At 45.9% G+C, this 19,577-nt stretch overlaps 2 protein-coding genes across 9 annotated transcripts; one reads left to right on the forward strand and one right to left on the reverse strand.

Annotated features, from left to right (window-relative positions):
* The first annotated feature begins 1,810 nt into the window (after window positions 1-1,810).
* Fic (FIC domain protein adenylyltransferase) lies at window positions 1,811-4,348 on the forward strand. The gene is made up of 3 exons (XM_033327026.2): window positions 1,811-2,198; window positions 2,312-3,194; window positions 3,293-4,348. Exons 1-3 carry the CDS (start codon window positions 1,982-1,984, stop codon window positions 3,666-3,668), a joined length of 1,476 nt encoding a protein of 491 aa, XP_033182917.1. The 5' UTR covers window positions 1,811-1,981; the 3' UTR covers window positions 3,669-4,348.
* Window positions 4,349-4,785: 437 nt separating this feature from the next.
* Klp10A (kinesin-like protein 10A) lies at window positions 4,786-19,543 on the reverse strand. Of its 8 annotated transcripts, none has more exons than XM_076624202.1 (13): window positions 18,748-19,537; window positions 16,011-16,105; window positions 15,829-15,933; window positions 15,070-15,186; window positions 13,732-13,762; window positions 12,366-12,786; window positions 11,725-12,298; window positions 11,406-11,655; window positions 11,170-11,324; window positions 10,880-11,086; window positions 10,596-10,770; window positions 8,193-8,285; window positions 4,786-7,191 (listed from the first exon to the last, which is right to left on the reverse strand). In XM_076624202.1, the coding sequence occupies exons 1-13, from the start codon at window positions 18,812-18,814 to the stop codon at window positions 7,040-7,042; spliced, it is 2,442 nt and encodes an 813-aa protein (XP_076480317.1). In that variant the 5' UTR covers window positions 18,815-19,537; the 3' UTR covers window positions 4,786-7,039. The 8 variants fall into 8 exon arrangements, 7 of the variants coding, with proteins under 7 accessions (XP_076480317.1, XP_076480318.1, XP_033182830.2 ...); XR_013060039.1 differs by having other exon boundaries at window positions 7,174-7,191; window positions 8,193-8,395; XM_076624203.1 differs by lacking the exon at window positions 8,193-8,285 and having other exon boundaries at window positions 18,748-19,536.
* Window positions 19,544-19,577: the final 34 nt, after the last annotated feature.

A 19,577-nucleotide genomic window follows, 5' to 3' on the forward strand; every position in this document is an offset into this window, starting at 1 on the left:
CGTGCGAAAAGACTTTTCGTCGTCCATGTGTCGTCTCGTTTCGATCCCTTACAATCGACTACGTGCAATTTCATTCGATTACGACAACCCTTAACCTAGAAGTTGTAGGGGAGAAAAAACGATATAACGAAAGCAACGTTCGCTACGAGTAATTTTTCGAAAAAGAATCACGAATGTCTTCCGTTCGTGGAAACCGAAAGCGTCTAATCTTGGACTGGACGCGACGATGATGAATCGAGCGTACGGACCAAGGGCGATGCGAAATCGCATAAGCCTGCTCGTAGCTTATACGCACTATGTATATATATATATACATATACGGACCGACCAATCAAATGTGACCGAAAGAGACCTGTCTATGTTCTATATATGTATTTATTAATATCGATGTATATTAACGAAAGGCGATTACTTTTTCGCGTTTCAGGATTATGCTCCGTCGTAGTTTATTTAGTTGGTCGATTCGATTGAAAAATAGGGAACCATAACGGAAGAACGAAGGGTTCTGAGTACTCGTGGGTAACGCAATTAGAGCAGAACCGGTCGCTGCTACGAACAACTTCTAGGGGAGAAAAGAACGTTTCTGTGTGTATTGTAGCGTCTGCTTTCTGTTTGGCGTCTCCTTTCGTTCGACTGCTGCTGTTCGAGGATAGCCAAAACTTACGATGTTTATGTAAACTTTACGAGAAGGAAAAACGAAACCACCGATCTCTGCGTTCGTGTTGTCAGACGCACCCATGAACGATGGAAGGAAGTTTGCGTAGTTTATGGTTTTTCGCGATTAAGCTTACCGAATGAAAGCTTACTGTCTGAACGGTCAACGGTAAAACCTAAGGCACGAAATGAACGCGTTTTCCGCGAACGATTGAAACTCGAAACACTAAGCTCGCATATAGCGTCATCTGGCGCAGAAACAGTAAACTACGTGCAAAGTTTGTCCGACGCTTTATCGATGCTCGCTACAGCGAGATGCGAAAAGTCACGCATAAAAATTATATGTATGTATGTATTTCAGACGATAATTTGTTTCAGAATTATTAAAGAGAAAGAGAAAAAGCCAATGATGCGTTGATTTACACGTTTTCGGTGACTGGACCGTAGATATTTACCGCAATGGTTGTGTTTGCAGGTAATGCGATGCGCGAGATCGAAGCCCGCGAACCGAACATAAAGAGAAACGAATGTGCTGCTTGCGTGTTGTTCGGGCCAACGAACAACGATGGCCTCGGTTTCAGGGTCGTTTCGACTATTATTCGCTTGCATCGACTGACTTACCTCGCCTTCTTGTTCATTCGCATCATTCCCCCACCTTCTCTTTCGCCAGATCCTGACTTGCACTGTCTCCCAACTAGCCATACATCCTTTCGCCTAGCCTCGACGCTCTTGCTCTTAACGCTTGACTCGTCTTATTTCATCTTGTCACGTTATTACCATCTTTTGTCTCGCATCGTTTACCCTTTCTTTACCTCGTTTCATCTTATCTCGTATGGTTCTCGATCCTCTTTCGATTATTGCAGACGCGTCTCGTCAAATTTCCTTCCCTTTAAGATACGTCCAAACGAAAGTGCGTAACGCATCTTCTACTCGATTTTATAAAATGTACGAGTTCCCTATTGCGTTTTATATTCGAGTAGATTGTAGCGAGCCGATCGAAAACCAAATAGCGCTGTTTTGAATCTTTAAGCGCGGCGACGCGTTCATCTTGCGAATACGTGCTTCGATACGAGGGCGCTATCTTCCAGACTTGTTACGATCGATGCTAGTGACATCTGCGAGAAATTGAGAGAGAATCGATTGGTTGCATTGAAAACTAGACCAATCGAAAAGTAACACATGTTCGAGATGTCGAACGAAGCAATGCGTTATTTTGTCCCTGGTGCGGATCAAGGAGTAAAACGTGTTGGGAAAAATTTGAGAGTATGCTGCGACTCGCTGTCGATCGAAAGGGATATTATTTGGTCGAGCATTTGGTAAAAACACGATGTTGCTGTCGCGTGAAAAGTTTTGTTACGCGTTCTACGACGAGAAACTTGGATACGTAAAAGATAGAAGAACCGAAAAGCAGAATGCAAATGTCGCTATGAGCATGACGGCGAATCGCCTAGTCGTGCTTTTCGTTTTCGTGTCAGGAATTGCTGTTGCTGTCATCGGCACCTTACTGTCTCAATACATTCGTGGTTTCCTGAAATATTTACCGGGTAAGTTTATCCCAAGTTTCTGTGTAACTCGTACGATTTGTGCCAGCTAGATAGACCCTTTCGTGGACTATCCAACTTCGGTACTTTGATAGTTATGGTAGTTATTCTTTTAGATCACGACTATCGTCATGTATTTATACCGCTGCCGACGGAAGGTGAGTTAAACGTGTACGACGAAGGTACCTTGGATTTAGCGTTGCCAAGGACTGAGCTGCGTCATCAATTGGAAATTGAGAATAGCGCGACATCCACCGCGGAAGCTTTAACCTCGCTGTATCTGGCATTGGAGATGAAATTGTCGGGCAAACAAAAGAAAGCGATCAAATTGTTTCAGCATGCCGTGGCTTTAGCACCCCGCCACCCAGATATCTTGAATCATTACGGCGAGTTTTTGGAGCACACACAGAACGACGTTATCAAAGCAAACGAATATTATGTGCGTGCATTGAGTTTTCAACCGAACCACGAAGGTGCACTGATAAACAGTCAAAGAACGGCTCGAGTAGTCGAAGAGTTGGATCGAAGAATGCTGCGACGTATAGACGAAAAAAGAAACACACTGTCCACGATTCCTGATAACAATGCCGCCTTGATACGAGCAAAGAAGGAGGCTTATTTTCAGCATATATATCATACAGTTGGCATCGAGGGGAACACAATGAATTTAGCTCAGACCCGGGCGATCGTTGAAACGCGTACCGCTGTTGCTGGTAAAAGCATCGATGAGCACAACGAGATTCTCGGCTTGGACGCTGCAATGAAATACATCAACGCGACCCTGGTCAACAGGATGGGATCGATTTCCATTAAGGATATATTAGAAATTCATATGCGTGTTTTAGGACACGTGGATCCCGTTCGAGGTGGTCAATTTCGACGTACACAAGTGTACGTTGGTGGTCATGTACCTCCTGGTCCAGGAGATATCCATTATCTTATGGAAGAATTCGCGTTATGGTTAAACAGCGAAAGAGCTATTCGAATGCATCCAGTCAGGTATATAACTACTTATTTCCTCACTCATTTCCATCCTGAACCATACCATCTGACCGAATATATCGCAAATAATCGTCGTTTACTTTCTTCTTTTCTAGATACGCCGCTCTAGCGCATTACAAGTTGGTACATATACATCCGTTTTCTGATGGTAATGGTAGAACGTCTCGTTTGCTTATGAACATGATTCTTATGCAAGCTGGTTATCCTCCAGTTATTATCCACAAGCAGCATCGGCACACGTATTATGAGAATCTTCAAATAGCGAATACCGGCGATGTCCGACCGTTTGTACGATTTATAGCAGAATGCACGGAACAAACGTTGGACCTGTTCTTGTGGGCAACCAGCGAATTCTCTAGGCAGGTTCCCGCGCTTAGTCAAGATACCTTGTTCACCGAACGACGCGATACCATCGTTTTGGAGGATGACGTGGCGACGGATAGCGTTACCAATGCCTTTGACACTGGCTAATAGTCTCGGTCGGCTTTTCCAATCTACGCTACACGTTTCCAAGTATCGTTAACGTTCGTTAAACCAAAGATCTGGATTCGCTGAACTATTCGTTTACCTCTGTTCCGTCTGCAACAACGCTCTTTGTATTTAAATCGGAAAATCGGTTTTGCGAGCCTCCAACCTATTCCTTGGAATTGCGAATGTTTGTCCTCCTTTTGCCTTTTGCTCCCATCTAACGAATTGAACATTCAGCCCGTTTCTACAGTTTTGTTACCTATGTCATTAAGTGTACATGGCCGCGCACACACTTTCCCTTTCGTTAACTAGATCTTTTCTTGATTTGTTTTCCTCAACGATCCGTCGACGTACATGCGTTCGCGATTACCGACGCATTTTCCCCCATACGACCCGGTATGCTTCCATTTATAATTTCTCTTGCTTTTTATCGTATGCGCCAAGACAGTCGAAAAACGGAAAATCGTGTGAAACCCAATCAAAGACTGTGATCTAATTTAGGAATATACGTAAGTTAATGTTTAATTAGGCGAATTTTAAACATCGATATGGAATGTATGTTGAAAACGTCGCGTATAAATTTAAGGTCAGATGCGTAATCGCTACTCGCTGGTCGAGCTACTTGCGATACCACGTAAATACGTACGCGACTTTTAATAAATCCATTATTTTCTAAATCTTTACGTTGGTATATTCTTTTTACCATCATCTACGCAAAAACAATTAATGTAGTCAGTACGATAAACGAACTTGCCATTTGATCGGCTAGCTTTAAGTCGATTATAAATATACATATATATATATATAGTTTATTTATCAAACAACTGGGTTGGGTATTTCGTTTGATACGCATATGACAAAGAAAGTGAAAGATTAAGACAAATAGCGTATCATTTGTATCATTGTCTCTGTTCAATCCTTTGTTTAGTTTCGTCGGCAGATTTTTCTCCCTTTTTTTATAAAAAGTAGAGTATCGCCGTTGTAGCCTGATACGTTTAATGCCGATCGTAACGATGTTGCTGCCACTATCGTATCAAAGTATCCAATCCACCGATTCGAACGTTTTCTTTCTTATCTCGCTATTCGATTCTATAGTGCGATTAATAATAAGGCAAAGAAGTATTGAACGCTCGATTGCTACGAAACTTTAATTTTTTTACGTCTAATAAAACATTATTGACGCTTTGTTGGCGAAAGAAACGATACAGAGATAATTCCCATCGTTTTCAAGCGTGTTCGATCCAAATATGTATCACGAGTGAACAAAATCTTTACGCTAAACGTGCAAATCTCTCCTTTTTTTTTTTTTAATGCGATATAACGATGTAGTTTTATCTATATAAATACATTTCTATAAAAATCATATTTAGCCAACAACGTAAGTTGACGACCTATCGATTTCACACACATTCGTTCTTCCCTCTATCTTCTCGCATTCGCTCATTCGCTCAATAGCATCGTACATACACGCATACACTCGCTCGTGCACATGCACATTCGTTCTCTCTTCGTTCCTGCTTGCCTGCTATGTCGTACTCGGTCCCACTTTCGATTAAATCCATAAAAATCGGATCGATCGCAAAACGCGCTGGACATTGTCGTTTTGGCAAGAAAAGACGCGCGCATGCATTCGTAAGTTCGCGAAGCGTGTCTGTGAAAATTCGCTTCACCGTAAAATCTGAAAACGGTAGGAACGAAACCAAACGACGGCAAGTAAGATAGAAATTGTTACATGGATTTTAAGATTCTCAAGTTAAAAAAAAGAAAAAATAAATAAAAACAGGCAAAATTGTAAAAAAAAAAGGGTACTCAAAAGCGAACAACGAAATGGTATACTTTTTGAAATCGGGTCAACTTGACATGCAGAAATTTAGTAATTGCTGAGACTATGGTATACACAAGAATTAACGTTGTACGAAACTTGGTACTTACATTGTAAACTTATTTCGCGAAACGCGTATACTAATCGCAAGGCTGGTGAAGGGTGGTCGCGATCGCTTACCATAGACGAGTTAACTTACAATTTCTGTCGAAACGTGGGATTCTTTAAATAAACTGAGATTTTTTGATTAAGACAGGGACGATTACGAGATTAAACGATCTAGCAAAGTCAATGTTGAAAATACGCGTTTAACGAACCACGGCCGTACAAATACACGAGAGATTAGACGAATACGCGTATGCGGTATAAGAACTCTTCTTTTTTTATTTATTCCAACTTTTCGACGGAAAGAGAAAGTACTCTTTTTAACAGATGTACATTTATATATTTCTTCTAAAATTCAATCCATCTGAAATCGGGCAATTCAAGTTTGGCAATATAAATTAGGCAATCAACCGAGAATCTTCGTCTAAAGTATCTCGGTGAGAAACGAATCGAAAAGTTTGTTAGAAGGAAGAGAAGGATATGCTGTCCTTAAAGGATATCTTGTTTAGCGTGTTTCTCTTCTTTTAGACGCATGGAGGTAACACAAAACAGCTCATCTTGGATAATCGTAGACGCGCGTGCATTGATTCATTAGGTTTTCGGTTCGTACGTACGTACATACGATTGTCGATTTGATCGTACCCAGTGATCTGCGTATGTGCGGATTTATCGTCCGACGAATGCAGCAGCATCGTTCAAAACGAACGCTAAGGAGACGTTAGTTACGAGTAAAATAAAGCGCGCGCGGGGCACGATCGATTCTGTACGTACGACGATACGTGCTATGATTTAGGTGCGTGCTGCATCATGAACAATTAGAAGAAAAAGCTAGCGATCGGAAAGGAGGAGAGAAGCAGAGGGAGAAAGACGGGCAAAAAGAGGAGAGGAAATACGGTAAACGATTTTGCGAAAGAATATGGACGGACGATGATCGTCTGTCGGCCACAGTTCATTTTGTTACTCGATATTTTCATTGTCGGTTCATTGTCGAGCATCTGAAACGTGAGTATTTCGTGCTTTCGAATCATCGATGATCGGTCGCAAACCGAAGAGGAGAGGAAAAGGAACTTCGGTATCGTTAAACGGGTTCGTTTGCAGTTAAAGGAACGCGAACGGAAAGCTGATGCGACGAGTCATGGTAACAGCGATGCTGAGAAAACAAATGGTATTCGAACGCTCAGATGGTTTACTGGTATTCTCTTTCCTTTGATTATGCCATCTTCACCCACTGCCATCCACCGCCATCGCCATCACCTTATCGTTATCGTAATCGTAAGATGCTTCTTCGTGCCCTCGTCTTTCCGTCTTTCACTCTCGCTCATCCACTCGCTCGCTTACTCATTCGTTCCTTCATTCACTCGCGTTTCTCTCTTCCCCCCTCTCTCTCTCTCTCTTCACCCTCTCTCTCTCTCTCTCTTTGTGACGCGCGCGCGTAAACTAATCCACGTTAATTATATCGTGAGTTACGAGTTCGCGTCATCTTCTGGCTGATCTGTTCTTCTTGCAACAATTGTCCACGAAACTGACTGACTTGATCGATTGCGGCGTTCAAGATATCACGCTGCTGCACCAATAGCTGTTCCCACTTTTGGGCATATTCTGCAACAAACAACACGTTTTCAGTGGTCGATTTCAGTGATTTGCCGTTTTGCAAAATAGCAAACGGGAAAGGATCTGGTGAGTTTGCGAATGAACGTAAGCACGACTCGGTATGAATTTGCCGCAGCGGCGGGGCGCGTTTACGTTTCATGCGTTTCGAAACGATCGACCCAAACATAACGATCGTCTGGAAATTTTCAGGCAAATTGGGCCACGCTACGAATCGAACTCGATCGATTACGTTAGTGTGTATTCAAAGCGTTCCGGTTACTCGGAAAATGCAACAATTCACGTACAGATTTCGTGATGTATCTTATGGAGCGAGGCGTGCCGCGTATTATTAGTCCATTTGTATCACAGGCCATAATAGTAGTAGTTAATGCGAAGAAAACAATGCCGTTATATCAAGATTCCATAAAACTAATATTTATTAACAGCTTAATGTGTATTGTACATATAGAGGAATTTTCGCGCTAGAATCAATTGCTCGGTTACTATCGCGATATTTTTAAAGATGCACGGAGATTCGTTAATCGGAGAAGAAAGGGCCAGATAAGAGAAGGAAGAATAGACAGGATAGAGTAGAATCGACGCGTAAATCGATATCGCGGCTTACCAGTTCGATGAACGGAAGAAAAAAATACACGTTGCTCTGTATCCGATTGTAATTACTGGCGCAGTAGTTTCTCAATCCAGTGCGTTCCGTTCAGTTCCGTGCTCGGCTTAGTGTCGTTTACGCTTAGGTACTACTGCCGATACGTATTTATATTATACATATATATTGCGATAAATTTATCGAAAATCGCGGCTTAAAAACAAGCATTACTCTTATCGGAGACGTCGGCGATGTAGATGTAAATGTCGATGCGGTAATGATGCCTTCGCGAATCGTGACCCCTGAACGCGTAATTAGTACATATGTAGATCTCTGGTGCGGTATTAAAGTAAGCAACTTTTGACAGGCGACTTTATATATGATTTTGAATCGAATAATTTCGTACCGTCGGAAAACTGTTTTCTCTCTATCAGACGTCTACGTAAATAGAACCTCCTCAGGTTGGGCGACTCAAACTTTGTTCTTTTCCGTCTCAAATCTGCAAGGGTTTGTGACGTTACGTTCAAACGTGTCATTGTTGTTGCTGTTGTTGTTGTTGTTGTTGTTGTTGCAGCTGCTGTTCGAGCCTTTGTATTCTTTTACAGATAGCTAAAAAACAATGATTTTTGGGCGCCGAACGCGCTCAATGACAACGCGTATGCCTCGTTTCTTGTTCCTATATATACATATTACGTGTATACATTTTTCCTTAGATTTTACGAGATTCGCTTCCGTATCGGTTTCGTTCTCGACCAAACAAAATTTCGCTGACTCGGCTTGTAAAAACAAACGTACTCGTCGCCAGCGATTTGTCTAGTACCCGTGAATGAAATATCGGTTCAACTGATCGATTGAATGATATTGCAAACCGGTCTCTCGCTCCTTCGATTGTAACGTTAAAAGCTTCGCGTTAAAGCATAAAAGTAACGATATCGTCGATAGGAAAGTATAAAATGAAAAATAAGGAAAAAAACGGAAGAAGAAACATCGTTGGTCCCTTATAACGGATAAAGGTGCGCGGAAACAAAATGCTTATGGCTCCTCCGTTCTTTTCACGTAAATGAAAAAGATCATGTACAGGCTGGGTAAGAAGATAAAGAGGATAACATTTTTAAAAAACGACAAAAGAAAATTAAAAAATTTGCAGGTGGATCGATCGTCGATCGACGTACGAGATTTACGAACGTAGACGGTGGAGAGTGTGATTTCATAGCGATCGATGATCGTCGATCGACTGTCGTCATCGTCGACGCGGTAGGGGGATTCGGAAGGGCGTCGTGTTTCATCGAGGGTGGGTCGGTTCTCTTCTTTGTGGTCGTTTCGTTGACTTCGTTTTGACGAATTTGCGTTTAGATGGTCTCGTTCGATAGACTCGTCTCGTTGATAACGATGATCTTCCTGCCCGTGTTCGCGAGTCAGCCAATTCCGCCATGACGTATTAAGTGGCATTGTATCGCGTTTGGAAAGATTCGCGAACGATCGACGATCGGGCCAACGTGTCGCGTCCTCGTTTCTGTCGCCGCTTTCATCGTCCAAGTTGAATTTATCACCGTCAAACAGTTTCGTCTTCTTTGCTGTCTTTTCATCGTCGAAGGCATCCAAGTTGTAATTATAATTAGAGTCGGCCACGACGTTCATCTCGCCGAAACGACGCCTCTTGGCATCGCTCGTTTTCTCACCGAGAGGCGAAGAATATTTTTTGACGCCGTCTCGATTGAAAGTGCCAGACCAATGATATTTTTGTACGCTCTTTTTCCCACCGGTAGACCGTTTGTATCGTTGCGCGCGGTTCACTGTCCGAGCCCAGTTGTCGCTGTATGCAACGGAATACGCGTGCAAACTGTTCTTCTTCGAAACATTTTCGATGCACGATACACGTGGATCGATACCGGCCGTGTTCGCCGCGGCGCGCGTCGTTCGAGTAACGTTCAACGATTCGTAGTCGCTATCGCACGAACTCGTGTCATTTTGACACTCGACCTCGTCCTTCCAAGGAGATTTTAACGAATTCTTTGTCGTTGTATCGACGAGTTTATTTAGGTTGGACCACGCGTCACCGCCGGTAGAGTCGCGGTTATCGTTGTCTACTGGCTCAGCCACCATCATCGTTGTCGTTGACGTTGTCGTCGTCGTCGTCGTTGTCCTCTCGTCCTCTAAGTTCGGTTCTAACGGGCAGCTTGCCTTTGCCTTATCTTTACCGCGTGAATCTGTCGCAAAATTCCACATACACAATAACGCTTGGTGCCCCACCCTTTTTGCTCCTCGTGTTTCACCGTATTAGGTTCTGTCGCGGGGTACCGAGACATTGTCCGATCGATAAACGGGTACGAACGAGAGACCGAAAACAAAAGTACGGTAGCGCTCGTAGTATAGCTTTTTGGACAGACGGACGCGACGAGGCGAACAGGCATGCGTTATCGTGTCATCGAAAAATCGTTAAGAAATCGAGAATTAAGAGGAAAGAAAAAACAAAGAAAAAAAAAAAACAAAAAAAAAAAGAAAACGCAAAATGATAAACAAAGCAGAAAAGATCGATCCGCTTAAGAAACGAAACGAACGGAAGTATAGAGAGGAAAGATATTACGCATGCAAAAGAGAAGAGAAACATTTGCATGTCGGAACAAGAGGCGTAAACTGAAGTTGAAAAATTCTGAAAATAGAAACGATTACGCGTGCGTACATGCGTACGTAAATGCGTGTGTGCGTGCATTTGCGAGTGTGTGTGCGCGGACGCGGCCGGGAGAGCGAAGACACGCTCGAATACAAGGGTTCGGAATCAGTTGAAACAAACGCGGAAACGCCGTCTTACCTTCTTGGTCATAATCAACTTCGTGGGTCGTACTGAACACATTACGCGCGCCATCCAGGAATCTGGTCGTATGGTCCATGACCATTTTGTGCGTGTCTAGGACTTCCTCCTCCAACATTTGCAGCGCAGATACCGCTTCGTGGAACGTGTAAAGGTCTTGTGAAATCTCACCCTCCTGTTAAAAAAGAAAAAAAAAAAGAGAGTCGACCGAGTAAGTGGAAGAACCGGTCCGTCTCGAAACTCGGAAGCCCGAGCTGACGCGGAAATTCTATTTTTTGTCTTACGTTCAGAGACCGAAGCTGTGCCAAATCGCTATCCGACAATACGCTGTTGTTCGACTGTTCCTCGATCTTTAATTCCCGCTCGTCGTCCGTCGGGGAAACTTTCATTTCCGTTGGATCAGTCGCGGCCAACTCCTTCACTCGATCCGCATATCTGAGCGTGTTCAACGAATGTTCGCAAGAACTCATTCCCGGACTGATCATAGCTATCTGCGAACAAGGGAAGAGCGGTGGTAAGGACGTGCGCGGTTCGTTCAAATGGATCCGCTATGCGAGAAACGCAAATCTGTTACCATGCAAGTTTTCGACTTTTCACCGATGAAGCTGTCCCTCAATACTTGCGTCAACTTGCTAGCTCTGAATGGCAGATGCGTTCCTTTGCGACTCAACGCGCGGATACATTCTTTTAACGCCAACAATGACTTGTTGATCTCGGCACCCTCCATACCTGTGAACAACGCGATCATCTTTGCACACGTTTCACCGGTGGACCTTCAACCACAGATAGGCGAAATTACGCGAAACTCACGGGTTTGTCTGTTGGCGGAAGACGTGTCTGCTCCCCTCTCGTTACCAGCAAGATCGATCAGAGAGAATTTTCCGTGAACCTTGAGCGTACCCGGTATCCGTGCTGTGATTTGGAAAACGGCATGGGATCGCGACGAGTTGGAATTTGCACTGGTTTGACCACTCGTTCTGGCACTGTTTCCGTGCTGTATCAACTTCAACACTTCGTCGCAAGTCTCCACCACCTTTTCCGTTAATCCGAGTATTTGCACCTACGGGACGGGAAAAGATAGGAACGAGCTAAACGGGAAAAGAGAACAAGTAAACGCGTATAAGCGTACCTGTTGCTTGCCATCTTCTAGAACGCGCAGCTTCTCTTTGTCCTTCAATAGATCGAACACCTTGCCAGAGTAGATTTCGAAAAAGCTCGCGGAAATGACCAGATTCAACGGACGATACTTAACAAGCTTGAGGCATTTAAACACATCCTTGGCTACCATCGCGTATATGCCTCTTTTGCAATCCTGTGTCTTTCCGTTAAAATCGCCTCCCATGGTATGCGTTTTACCGCTTCCCGTTTGACCGTAAGCGAAACACGTTGCCATCCCACCTTCGAAAATGGTTTGCACCAGAGGTTTAGCAGTGTACTTGTAGACGATCTCGTTGTTGCAAGTTTCATCGAACGCGTAATCGAATCGAAAGATTTGGTTCTCCAAGTATTTGGTTAGATCGACTTTGGCTTTCGGCTCGTGAACCACCATCTGATCTTTGCTAGGCACGCTGATCACATCTACCTCTTTGCGCGCGATCTCCTTCTTGTTCAACGGACGCTTTCTGACGCACACTGTAATTTGATGGTCCTCCACGCTATCCGTTTCTCGAAGGGGCCTGAATTCGATGCTGTTCTGGTATTCCCTGTCGACGGAAAGACGTCAACGGTCTTGAATGGTATCACCCGAGAAAAGAAAGAATCGGGACTGACCTTATCATAGCAAGAAATTCCCAATTCGGATTACCAGGATCCAAGTTCATCAGAGCTTCCTTCTCCTCCTTTAACTCCGCTTGTCTCTGCCTTCTTTCCTCGCGGTTCTTCTTCAGCCTCTCGACCTCTTTGACCACATTCGACCGTCTAACTCGCCCGTTGTCCGCTTGTACTTGTTGTTGCTGCTGCTGCTGCTGCTGCTGCTGCTGAGACTGTAGCTGTTGTTGCTTTTGCTTGGCCTGCGCTGCCATGGAGGCATTGAAGGAAGCGGCCGTTGACGTAGGTGTCGGTGGGATGTTCTCCAATTCCCGGCGGCTCGTTAATCCAGCCACGGAATCACCGTGTCCATTCACAGTGACACCGGGTGGCATTATATTGGTTGGCCGACCCGTTTGTCGCGACAATTGTCTGTTGGAACCCGCTGCAAAGTATACATCAGTCGCGTGATGTGTTCAAGTTTCGGGGTCGAATCGAACGAACGTGTTCGCGCAGTCTGCTCGGTGGACCGACTTTCGCGGGAAAATAAACAAAATTCAGACGCGATAGCGCGTATCGAGAGAATCGCGCGCGCGCGTGTGTGTGTGTGTGTTACCGTGTGCCGAGACCTGCTCCGAGATGGCTTCAACCAATTCCTCGGTCTTCCCATCCTCGGTGCCGTTGATCTTATTTTTTCTTCCGAAACAGTAGCCCAACGGATCGAACCTCATGGCGATGACCGCGGTGAACGAGGTGAATTCGTAGAATCGACAGAAAGAATAGACGGAAAGAAATGAAGGAAGAAACGAGGAAGGAAGGAAAGACGTGTGTGCGTCTGTGAATGGGTGAGGAAGAGGGAGAGAGAGAGAGAGAGAGAGGGGAAGAGAAAGTAGACGAGAGTGTACAAGAATGGAAGAAACGTAGGCTCGAATCGCACGACCCGATTATATACTCTGTTCGTTTAATACGTAGCGCATCGTCCGTCGAGGTCCTTGCCCTTGCGTGCCTTTGCATACGGCGCAAGAGCATCGATAGTTTGGAGCGTGAACACTCGCGCACCGCCGCTCGTTGCCACTGGTGGTGCTTCTTTTACACGACGCTGACATCGCCGTTACACCACGCGTACTTCATTCGCCATCGCTTGGCAAATCGATCCGTCCAGAGTTAGTGACCACGACATAGTAAACGCGGCGCGAAACGATCGCAACACGACGAAACGCGCGTGAGAACGTTGCATCGATCGCCGTTGACCAATCGTGCAAAAATAAACGACTTTTGCGTTCGCGCGACATCAGCTCGATCGATTCGTCAGATTAACAAACGATAACGCGACTTCTCTTATTCGTGCAAACCATTATACGTACGTAACGTTTGCCCGCGTACGACATACCTTTTACTGGAATCGACGGCTTGGTTGAATGCTGAAAAAAGAAACAGAAAACATATCGTAACGTCGTCAAAGAAAATTTCAATACGAGTTATTCAAGTATTACATAAAGTTCAATATTCTGTAATTCGATGGTGTTCGAAAATAACCAATGATAAGAGAGATAAGTAAATAAATAAACGAATACAATGAAAGGAGATGGTAAGTTAAATAAAACGTTGGTCGATAGTCGAGCGTGGGTATAATACGTCGTCTAAAAAACGTTGACCGAAAAGCGAGTGCAAAATGTACGAATCGAAATCGATAAAACGTAATTCCGTACGTACGTGCATACGTACAACAACGCCGTAGTCGGAACAGAATCGATGTTTCGCGGTAAAAAGCAAAGGAAACGTAAATCGAACGAACGTGGTAGAAAAGAAAGCGAGACGAGACATCGGAATTTGACGGACGTCAAACTCGTTGTTCGACGTCCGACGTTCGATCGAACGAAAGGCACGGTAATGCGAGTACGCGAGAAGCGAGGAAACGATAGGAAGCGTGCGTGGGACGACGACGACAACGACGACAACGTCGTTTTAGAACGAATCGCAATGTTCCGACGAGAAACGAGCTTAAAAAGAAGGAAACGCAAAATAAGGTGAGGAAACCGGTATCAGGCGCGTGGTTGTTGGCGACAGAGGTGGCGCAGTGTATCGAGTGCGATCGATCCTCGAAACGTTGCAAAGTAGCATAGAGAGAAGGGAATGGAAAATAAACGGGGAGGGAGAGAAAAACGCTGACGTTAAAGCTGAGTTTACATCAATCCAGTTACTGGATCAAGCGATTACGTTCTAGTTCTTTGACTGAAAATAGGTTCGTGTCTACGGTATTCCAGTCTCCTTTAAACAGACGAAGCACTGGAAAATCGTTGGTAAATCGTCGTGACAATGAATGCACCGTACTATGCTTCAGCCAGCACTGGTTATCGAGTCGTCTACGCGACTCCAGTAACGTTGGAATATTGTGTTCCCGATGTGATTCGAAAAGTAAACTTTCGATCCAGGAGTTGGACTGGATTGCTCGCTGGGATAACGACGTTGTACTGGAATCGAAACACTGTTCGCCATATTACAGTTACGATCCAGTGCTGGACTGGACTAGTGGACCGCAATGCTACTGGACCGATGTAAATCTCTAACTTTACGGCAAAGAGAGAAGGAGGATAAAACAAAGTAAAGCCGAGCGTTTACGTGTGAGTGCGTGTGCTTTAAGGATAAAGGAAATACAAAGGAGTATCAGGGTGGGAGGAAAGGAGCGTGGGTTTCGCGCGTTTACCGAAAGAGCAGTAACGACTCGTACAGGAAGCGTTGCGGATGCAAGGCCGTTTCTTGCGGTATGACCGCCGTGCCGTCCAAGGGAGCCCTCCTCTTGGTTCTCCGACTCATCCACCCCCTCGTCCTCTTCGCCCGAAGAATCCTGCTTTTCGTTCGAATTTGATGGCGCGCGCGATTTCAATCGAACACGTAATTCGAACCAGATACGATTCGAAGAGAAACTACGACCGCGACGATATTAGGAGGGGGCGGAGGAGGATCGACGAGCGTGAATCGTCGAGAAGAAGTGGTGCCGGTAGAGATTGCGGGAACGCGGGACGATGACACGACGATGCGAGGTCGTATTGGGGGATGCGATCGGTTTCGGACGGGAGAGACCCGATATCGGTGATGATCCATCGCAGACCCAAATCCGTGATAATGAGCAGCGTCCATGGAGGAAAAAAAGATGTAATCGTGTTAGTAGGAGGAACGACGCGAGAGTCGCGACGTTGAACGTGGTCGCACGCTCGATCGGTAGCGATTCGACGCGAGCCGCGCCAAAGCTACGAGACACGTGTCTCTCACCGAAACAACGAACGCGGATGAGAGGTTGCCTAAAGACACTACGTACACGGAAATTGAAATTGCTCGATCACGTGCGACGTAATTCCAACGTGTACACGATGGAAACGCGATTTCGTCGTTTCTTTTCTTCTAACTGTTGGTTCGTCTTCCGTGGTTGTCGCGCGCTGTTTGAAAGAGAAAGAGCGCTTGATAGATCGAAGGATCGCGCGATACGTACCCTTGCTTTGGAAATCAACACGTGATTGTTGATCTGCGAAGGTGGTTCCATGGTCTTTTGATTCGTCAGGTCGGGATTTAAGGCGACGATCGCGTCCATCTCGACCTAAAAGCGAAACAGACAACGAAAACGTTAGAAACGTCGCGCGTACAGCATGTCTCGCTCGTTCTCGCGCGAAGTACCTCTTTCCCTTTGGTCTCTCCTCTTTCGAACCATTCTACGGTGACGGTGCGCTGTTCCCAATTAATGCCGGAAACGACTGCCGAGTGGACACGACCTGGAACAAATACGAATTCAGCGTAGTTTGTCGGCAATTCGAGGAACTTTCCGCTAAAGGGAATCGTAGCGAGGGATTTGCACGAAGGACGCGCGAGTCGATCGAATTGCATTCGAGTATCGGTCTGCAACGTAAAACGGAGAGTAAGAAACGAAGAATGCGGTTTTCCCCTGTTTCGGCACGATGCTCGTGTACGCGTGATCACGAGCTTTAAACTCGCAAAGTTTTAAATCGATTAAGGCGAGGGAGATCGTTTCTTCTCGTTTCGCATGGTTATTCGATCGAGGACGCGTCGATCTCCAGACTCGCGGAGATATCCAGCGAGGTAACGTGTTCATAGATGACGTAAGAGCGGATAAAAGGTAAGGTTCGGCGAGGCGTAAGGCATCTCGCGACAGGCGTCCTTATAAGGATGCAGCGCCCACGTGTACGCGAGTCGTTGCGAATCGACCACGCGTCGTCGTTCTATTCGCTTTTCATTTCGATTTCGAATTTCGGGCAAGGTCTGCACCGCGACCAAACGGCCTATTTCGGCGCTAAACGCCAGTCATTCGTTCACTCGTCCACTCACGAGTAGTTGCGAGGTATATACGCGTTAAAGACAAATCACGCCAAAGGCAAAATCGTTATATCGCTCCATGCCGATGATTCTGGGGTAAGAAAGTAACGCGCCGTTCCCCACAGTCCGTTTAATATCAAAAGGTGTCGTTGTCTTTGCCACTTTGCGACCAGATTCTTTCAACTTTGAACAATGTCTCTATTCTTTGGTAATACTGGCAATAAAACGATCTCGTAAATTACATAACAGTAATAATAATAATACCCTCGTGCATCCTCTAAACACGTATCATCAGCACCGTATTGTTCGGCAACTTCGAGTCGCTTGCCGAGGTCGGTTCTTATCGAGCCCTCCACCCAGTCATAAATTATGGTAAGATTAAATAGCGACGACTGTGTGCCATTATATCGCCTCGAAAATGCGTCGTCGCTAACATACGTATAATATACGCGACGACGGGGGACCTGGCCACTTGTTGCATCGCCATGCTGCGTCGAGCTGCGTTTCGATCGCGAGTACGTCCTACACGGTATCCGTTAAATACCTGTAGACAGCGTGTAATGCTCTTAACGACTCGTAACGAGTCGTAATGTTGGATCACGATTGAAGATAATGGAATTTGCGTTTGGGAAATTGGCGAGCCGCGCGAGAATCGCAACGAATCGAAGATCGAAGATTCTTGTCGCGCGTAGTCGTACGCGTATTCCTATTTATATGGGCGGGTGCAAGCTATAAATATTATTACCGTGGCCGAGATTGGGTCACCGATCCGCTTTCTTCCTGCAACTGTACGGGCGCTTTTCCAACTATCGCTAACCGTTCTCGGCGGACACTACTGCGACGTCGATCGTCGTTCTCGATCGCGTATTCCTCGATCGAACGTAACGACCAACGATCGTTTCTGGCCGCTGCGATGCGGCCAACCGACTCTCCTTTCTTGGCGAACGATCTGACTCATTCACCGAGAGAGCGCGAGTAAATAAAATAGCGCGTCGTTGGTTCGGTGCAAACCTTCTCGCGACCAGGGTATTCTTCGATTGCACGTCGATTGCATTCGATCGGGGAATGACCGTGTCGCGGAAGGATTCACGAAGAATCGATGCATCGTGCCGAACGTATTTCTAGGGACATCCGTGGAGTTGCAAAGCATTCAAAGTGCGTAAGGAGGGATGCAATTAACGATTCGAAAGAGACGACGGCATCTCTTGTTCTGGTCTCGTTGCATTACGAGTTACATCGGACGAGAGGAGCCCAGCGCGTTCGCGGTGAAAGGATATCCGTACATCTGCCAGCAGCGGAATCGCTGGTATCGAGACGCGATCGTCGCATGGTAAGGAACTGGAGGATCGGCGACCGAACGAAAGATACGACCGCGTGGTCTGTCGCATTGGTTCACACCGGCGCGGCGCGACGTGACTAACCCCGTACTCGAACCAAGTTTAAAAAAAGGAAAAAAGAAAACAAATATAGCGTGAAAAGGTCAGCAGTCGGAACGCAAGGGCAAGAACTTGCACTTATATAGACTTGCGTATCGCGACTATTTCCTCGTTTCTCGGTAGCTATCGTGTATGTGCATCGCGATGCCCAATGCCCATCTACGTGAGTAGGCGACGTATGTATATCGATGTATGTAGTTGGCCAACAGGAGGATACGACGTAATATACGATGCGCGACATGCGGCGTGCAGCGGCTGCACGAGTAAGGGTAAGTTGTCCGGTTCGTTTGCTAGATTCACTTGTATCAACGTACTATCAACGACTTTCGTCTCCGTGGGAATAGTTGATCGCTGTACCAACGTGCGAATCACGACGAATCGGTGTTTCACGGTAAAAACGTGTGCGCGGCGCGGAGCGGCGAAAACGGTTACACGATGACGACGACGACGACGACGACACCGACGATAATGACGACAGAAGTGGCTCGCATATTCGTTGTATACGGGAGAAAACAAAAAAGGGGAAATAAACGGGTCAAGCGGTGTTCGATTTTCGTTGGCAGTAGATAACGAAAGTGCGAGGCATCGCGCACGCGATCGGCTGTCTGAAAATGTCTAAAAATACTTTGGCAAGATACGTTACTCACCGTCTGTCCTCTTGATATTTATACTGTTGCCGGTCTCAATGTTGTACATGCCGTGGTCCATGGTCATTTAGTCGTGTTCTCACGCCGTGGCTATGATCGTAAGACGGCCGGTTTTTCACCGGATCGAACACGACAGCGATGAAGAAGACGACGACGACGATACGACGCGACGTCGATGATGTTGACGCGAGAAAAACGCAGCGATTCTCGGGCAACAGAAGCCTTACGAAGACCGTGTAGTTTACGAGACTTCGAAATCCGACCGTTGACAGTTACGCCAGCGTTCGCGTTCAAAATCACGCGGCTGTGCTGCGTTCCTCTCCGCCGTCGTAACTCGTTCTTTTCCCTTTCCGTCACCGCTGCTGCTACCGCTGCTGTTATCGTTTTTCTGCCCTATTTTGCTGGTACACGGTGTCCCGTGCTTTATCCTCGCTGCTGTTCGTTCTTCTCTTTGTCGCAATCTTAACCGCAGTCCCAGTCTCGCTGTCGTTGTCCACCACCTCTTGCCGTTGTGTATTTTCACGTCAGGGACGTCGCCGATTGTGTCCAAGGCACGCCCGTTTTGCGAATTCTCGTTTAAACGGTAGCTCGTGTAACCCGCGCGACAGTACGCTCTGTTTCCACGAATTTTTAACTACGCCAAAACGAAAACGCAACGACTCGAAATTACATTCGAAGATTCGTTGAATTTCACGAACGAGATGTTTCCGGGATTTTGTGCCGGGATACTGCCAGTGTCCGTTATTGACAACGGAAAGACTGCGAGCGCCAACTCTCGGTCGACCATTACTGCCGCGACATCTGTTACTGTGCACATACCTCTTTTCGAG

Source organism: Bombus vancouverensis, chromosome 14, assembly GCF_051014615.1.
Source record: "Bombus vancouverensis nearcticus chromosome 14, iyBomVanc1_principal, whole genome shotgun sequence".
Classification (NCBI taxonomy): domain Eukaryota; kingdom Metazoa; phylum Arthropoda; class Insecta; order Hymenoptera; family Apidae; genus Bombus; species Bombus vancouverensis.